The following is a 6032-nucleotide window of genomic DNA, read 5'->3' as shown; positions in this document are numbered from 1 at the left end:
TAATATTTAATTTCAGCTACAATAATCAATATTCCGACTGGAACCAACAAATATTTGTTTTCTTGGTCCGGCTCGATTTAACTCTAAATTATAATTAAAAACAAAAGACCTTTAAACGTAATTTTTAAAAATTAATTTTTCTCTGCTCATGTTGAGTTTCCAAGACAAGTCTTAAGTTAATCAATAATCGTGGAATAAGGGTTTTCCAATATAAAGTTAAGTGAGGGATTTCCAAGCAAACGGGTGAATACAACTCGAAAAGCCATAAGTATTTTGGTCCACTCTAATTCAGTTAGTATCAAAACCTAACTATAAGCTTCTTACTAAGAGAGCTTTCAAGTTGGTTGATGAAGAAATTAAGGTATAACTGTTATAAGTGCCGCCCAGGGCTGCACAGCTAGGTTCTCGACTTATAAGGTTCCACTAATTTCTTTAAAATATACTCTATGTAATGCTCAAACTATTATGATTATTATTGTCGACATTTTTGAGTTTGGCACAAAGCGTAAAAGTTTGTCTTTTTGCGATATGGCAACAACTCGCTATAAATTGATAGCTTATCTGATAATTGATAACCGAGGCCCTTCTGAGTAATGGAAACAGTCACAAAATTGTTTGCACCATGGAGCGACCATCCTCTTCCGCAATGCAAATGATTTATGCAGAGCTTGCTGCCGGTGCGTATACGTAATATCGAGCTGAAGCTACATTTGATATATATATTCCATAATGTGCTCGTAGTCAAAGCACAGAATGCGCGCCTGGAGGAAGAGAATGTACTGCTGCGCCATAGACTGAACCGGGCAACAACAGATCATCACACAAGTGCCACGGTAAACGTGGAATCGAAGATCAAGGCCTTCCAGTTGGAGGAGGAACGGGATCGCATTCTGGAGACGCTGCAGATGCACAAGAAGAAATACAATAAGCTGCACGATGCATATCTGGAGAAGGTCAAGCGTTGCAAGGCGCTGGAGGAGATGTTCAAGCGGCAAAAGACGCTAACGGGACTGGTTATGAAATCCGCCATTGCCCAACGGAATACGGGTGAGACTACGATATGCAGACACGCAGCTGGAAGCAGCTATAAAGACATATATATTCTGAGCAGAGCAACAGCTGATGCAGGAGAAGCGCCAGTCACAGCAAAGCAAAAACAGCGAAGCGGAAGTCGAGCAGCTGCAGGCGAAGCTGGCCAAGATGCAAGCGGCGCTGGATGAGTCCTATGACATTATTGATGAAATGGACTTTGAGCTGGAAAGCGTAACTAGCCCAAGCCGTGCCCAACTATACAGATCCTAACTCTACAATTATGCCAGGTTGACTTGCTCGAGATGCAGAATCGAAGTTTGCACGAAGAGCTGGCCGCGCTGAAGGCGCAACTGGCGACGCCGGCAGCGACGCCGACAGCGCAGCCATTAGCTGCCTGCCCCACCGATGATGACGATGATCCACCGCCCAAATACGAAGCTGACGACACTTTTCCCGAACAGGCGCGACGCAATCATCGCCAGCACGTGACCTCGTCCACTTGTGCCAGCTGCCTCAAGATCGACGATGCCGATGCCGATTCGCTGGAACGCGCTGCGATGACACACAGCGTAGGTCAAAGCAAATATTAATCGATTGCACAAACGATAACATTATCGATTCCGATTTCGATTTCGATTGCAGCTTATGCAAAATGTTGAGGCGGAGAGCAATAACCTGAGACGCGAACTGCTGCGCTCGCGCTGCCAACGCACAATACGCTGCAAGCTGGAGAAAGAGAGGGAAGATGAAGATTGAAAGTAATTATTTGGATTATTTATACAATTTATTTTTTCAATTTATGAAGAATTTCATTGTTAAGTTTGGAGTTTGCATGCTAAAAAAAAGATATGTCTGGAAAATATTATTATTTGTTTTTTAGACATTTTCAGTATATCTTCATTTATATGACTCTATATCTTTCTGATTATAACGAATTTAACTTATACTCAAAAAACAAATATATATATTTTTTGAAAACTTACTTTTTTAAAGTCCTAAATAATCTAACTAATTCGCACAGCTCGGCTTTATTGAAATATGACTCGATGTTTTGTGTGACAAGCCATAATCCGATTAACTGATCGGATTAATCAGGTAATTAGTGTCTAGAAGATTCTGATTAATCTTAATCCAGTTGAAAGACAACCCTCAAACGCAATCGAAGCGCTTTCATAATCATCAACGGCACAATCCAGTCTTCTGGCCAGAGTCTACGACAAGTGCAAATGCGAATGCGTCTGGTATGCAGAATGTGATATTAGTCTGCACTTAGTGGCAAGTGGTTAGTGGGTATGTTTAACCCAGTTTTAAGCAAGTTACGCCTGCCTCACAAGTGCACCAGCCGCAATTTGCATTTGAGGCTAGAAAAATGATCGAGACTTTAGAGCATGGCAAGCGTGATAGCGCAACCTGAATTTTAGGCCAACCGAAAAAGGCAAAAACGTCGTCTAATGGCGATTAATTAAAATATTTGTTAATGACATCAAACTCGTTATGGCCAGCTCAATTAGCCAACTCTCGGCAGGATCTAAATGCCCGGCACGCGGCACATAGTAAATGCTCAATAATTTGTATGTTCCTCTAGATCGCGCCCAAATTTAATGCAGACATTGCGTAAATTAACATGCACAAATTTGGACGCTGATTTATGGTTCAATATTCTCAGAGCTCTTTTTGTATAAACAAAATTTTGTTTGTTTTGGAAATATTGCAATGGACATAAAGTTCAAGATAAATTAATAAAAATGGAAAAATATTTAGAGAAAAATATCTAAGAAAAACTCTGATGTTGCACAAAGATTTAATGCTCAAATATTTAAAGAATTTTTGATATGCCAATAATTGACCAATTTCGATTAGATTATGCTAAGGAACAAAGGGCTTCTACGAAGTCTGAGATCGATGCGATAGAGATACGATAAGGATGCAGAATTAATATTTTAGACAGTTGAAATCCTGCTCCTTAAAGATAAACACATGTGTTGTTATTAATCAAGTTAAATATGTAAGCCTTCTTTCACAAATTCTGGCTAAAAGTTTTGCCCCCCCTCTCCCTCCCCCCCTTCGATTCCAAGCAATGCGCAAATTAAGTTTTTGGCCAAGTGAGCACTTTGCGTTTTTCATGTTTTATTATATATGTATATATTTTGTTCATGGCTCAGCTAATGAGCGCGCTCCACATTAGATTTACTTGTTTCTCGATTTAGGAGCTATTCGAGGCACTTTATCAAATTGCAACAACATCCACAGAGACTGAGACTGAGACTGAGACGAAGACGGAGACTGGGACTGGGACTGAGTGCGAGATTGAGCCATTGGAGCTGTCAAGCGTGTAGTATAAAAACGCTGAGGACTACCCAGATGAATTACAACGATCTCGATCAGCGACGTGTGCGTACACAGTTCTTGAGCCAAATATTCGTAAATGATGGGAAAAGTAAGTTGAGCTGCAATCATATGCAACCAGTTCCTAATTGCTGTACTTTAGCTCAGCTATTTGGTGTGCCTGAGCCTGGCGCTAATCAGCGCTGTCTGTGCAATTGAGCTGCAGCCGGAGCCGGACTATGGACCCGCGGCATACGAGTTCCACTGGTCCGTTCATGATCCGCACACGGGCGACATCAAGAGCCAGAAGGAGACACGTAAGGACGACAAGGTCGTTGGCCAGTACACGCTGATCGATGCGGATGGCTATCTGCGCACCGTGGACTACTCCTCGGATGATCACAGCGGCTTCAATGCCATTGTCCGCCGTGAGCCCACCGACATCAAGATACCGCAGCCTGCGCTCGAGCCCAAGAAGCTGATTGCCACCAAGATACTGGCACCTCTGTCGCCTCTGGTCCACTATGCACCCAAGGCTCTGCTGAAGGGCCCGGAACCATCGGAGGGCAACTATGTGTCTGTCTCGGGACCCACGGCCCAGTACAAATACTAGAAACATCTCATAGCCAACAGATCATATTTCGACTACATCTCCAATTCATGAACTGCACGAGCCTTCCAGGAACACGTGATACCCATGCGTCTGGCATTCATTCTATACCATACCTAAGTATTTAAGTTATATACATACATTATTCTCTACACATTTTATAGATGCATCGTACATACATACCATACATAAATATATGCCATATTGAATCTGTTCTCTAGAAGAGCACAAAAGATTTGCACCCTTTTAACATCTGGCCACCAAAGTCATCTGTGTAATATGGTTACAGTTCCTAACTCTCAAGATTGTGGCATGCTCTCCATAGACAACCATACTAGGATAACTAGCATAGATACTCTTTACAGTTCATTCGGAGCTCCAATGCGAGATATATTACTCACAGCAGCTGCGTCTGGGCATGTGATGCGTCATCATGTTAGATGCCGCCAGATACCAGATACAGAATACAGAATACAGATGCTCCGATAAACTAACGCTATCTGCAGACGAGACGAGACCTGGCCACGAGACATAGAAGTTGATAATCTCACGTAGCCGTCGTCTGCATCTGTCTATCGGCTGGCGCACGTGCAAGCTGAGAGAGTCGAACTTCTATTGCGCCCCAGACGAAATTGTGCCGCCAAGTTGGAGCGATCAGTAGCAAAATGTGCGACGCAGTGCCTAGACGACAAACTGTTCCAGCCAACTGGCTGCTGCTGATGGCGCTGCTGGGAGCTGCTGTGGCCGGTGCCGAGGAGCCTGATGTAGCATGGATGGCGCCATTGCGGCAGCAATATGGCTGGGATACAAATCAATTGAAGAACAAAGTGCAGCAAGGTGATGTGACCACATACGAGCTGGGCACGCCCAATTATCAGATCCTCAATCCGGAAGATGAGCCAGAGTTCATAACCGAGGATCAGCCGCACTATCGTGAGCTGCTACGGCGTTTGACCAGCTCCGCCAATGCCACCGATACCATAGACGTGGCCATGCCCAATGCCAATGCCAGTGGGCGTGGCAGTGCCACAGCCATCGACAAGTCCAAGCCGACGGCAACTGGCGAATGGGAAAAGCTGAAAAAGCGCAGCTTTAACCAGGAGCCACAAGTGAGTGAGCGCCAGGACGAGGTGGAAGCCATGCCGCTCGATGAGAGAAGCCGCCATCCCAGGGCACAAGTCTATGCCGGCGCCAAGCCATTTCAGACACGCATCGCCAACATGAGTTAGATCTAAATACGATTACATTTAATTTGTTTTAAGACAATCCGTTAAAAAGTATACGAAACTGACTGGAGTTCATTTTTAATCCTAGCTAATCAAATTAAGGTATATCATACGCTGGCTAATTAATTGCAAAAAAACTATTAATTGCCTTCAAAGAACCCATATTATAATACGATAAAACTTGAAATGTCTGCGCTCTAGCTGAACCCAAGATTTTCCGACCACTCGATGGACTTATAAATTCTGTCTGGGTCTGGGTCTGGGTCTGGGCTTGGGTCTGGCCCTGAGTCTGAGTCTGAGTCTGTGTCTGGAGCTGCGTGGGCCATTCATGTGCTCGTTGTCATCTTTAATATTTAAGTACATTTTCTTATCAATCTGATGATTAACTTATCAATTGGGAAACATTTTGGTGTGTCTGAACACGTACCATGTCGATGTCGATGTCGATGTTGATGTACAAGAGACTTGCTCAGCTTTTCCTCTGAATCAGTCAACTAATTGACTCCAATACAATTTATGGGCATAATTCTTATTCTTACAGGTCTCGGCTGAGTTAAAATTAGGCATATAAATATAATTTGTCATATGTATACAAACTTTTTAAAGAGACTCCTTGTTAACCATGGAGGAGGATTTGTCGATATACATACAACGAATAGAACCTGTAAACGAACGGCATGAGTGGAAGTTAACCAAGGTGAAGGTAAAATGTGTAGTTAATCAAATGTGTAGTTAATCATCTAACTATCACTGTGATAAAACTGAAAGATTGGCCATGATATGAGGAAATTGGGCAGAGGAAGGGATGTTTGCTTCGAGCCAATTTGACGATCTAATCG

The 6032-nt window shown here is 43.2% G+C and overlaps 3 protein-coding genes across 3 annotated transcripts; all 3 read left to right on the top strand.

Annotated features, from left to right (window-relative positions):
* Positions 1–585: 585 nt before the first annotated feature.
* LOC115760025 lies at positions 586–1971 on the top strand. Its single transcript, XM_030701187.1, has 5 exons — positions 586–677; positions 742–1047; positions 1112–1263; positions 1320–1601; positions 1675–1971. The coding sequence occupies exons 1-5, from the start codon at positions 623–625 to the stop codon at positions 1786–1788; spliced, it is 909 nt and encodes a 302-aa protein (XP_030557047.1). The 5' UTR covers positions 586–622; the 3' UTR covers positions 1789–1971.
* Positions 1972–3393: 1422 nt separating this feature from the next.
* Positions 3394–4077, top strand: LOC115759969 (cuticle protein 7). The gene is made up of 2 exons (XM_030701120.1): positions 3394–3423; positions 3521–4077. The coding sequence occupies exons 1-2, from the start codon at positions 3394–3396 to the stop codon at positions 3968–3970; spliced, it is 480 nt and encodes a 159-aa protein (XP_030556980.1). The 3' UTR covers positions 3971–4077.
* A 555-nt stretch (positions 4078–4632) lies between these two features.
* On the top strand, positions 4633–5196 carry LOC115759967. The gene has a single exon (XM_030701115.1). The coding sequence runs from the start codon at positions 4633–4635 to the stop codon at positions 5194–5196; it is 564 nt and encodes a 187-aa protein (XP_030556975.1).
* The last annotated feature ends 836 nt before the right edge of the window (positions 5197–6032 follow it).

This window comes from Drosophila novamexicana, unplaced genomic scaffold, assembly GCF_003285875.2.
Source record: "Drosophila novamexicana strain 15010-1031.04,08,12 unplaced genomic scaffold, DnovRS2.1 tig00000387-arrow-pilon, whole genome shotgun sequence".
Lineage (NCBI taxonomy): Eukaryota > Metazoa > Arthropoda > Insecta > Diptera > Drosophilidae > Drosophila > Drosophila novamexicana.
This window is presented reverse-complemented; position numbering and strand designations above follow the sequence as displayed.

Bases quoted from the DNA above. Each gene is read 5' to 3' on its own strand.
- LOC115760025 (XM_030701187.1), top strand. From the start codon at position 623: ATGGAGCGACCATCCTCTTCCGCAATGCAAATGATTTATGCAGAGCTT. The intron at 678-741 runs GTGCGTATACGT...ATGTGCTCGTAG, and splicing joins TTATGCAGAGCTTGCTGCCG to TCAAAGCACAGAATGCGCGC. The intron at 1,602-1,674 runs GTAGGTCAAAGC...TTTCGATTGCAG, and splicing joins GCGCTGCGATGACACACAGC to CTTATGCAAAATGTTGAGGC.
- LOC115759969 (XM_030701120.1), top strand. From the start codon at position 3,394: ATGAATTACAACGATCTCGATCAGCGACGT. The intron at 3,424-3,520 runs GTGCGTACACAG...GCTGTACTTTAG, and splicing joins ACGATCTCGATCAGCGACGT to CTCAGCTATTTGGTGTGCCT.
- LOC115759967 (XM_030701115.1), top strand. From the start codon at position 4,633: ATGTGCGACGCAGTGCCTAGACGACAAACTGTTCCAGCCAACTGGCTG.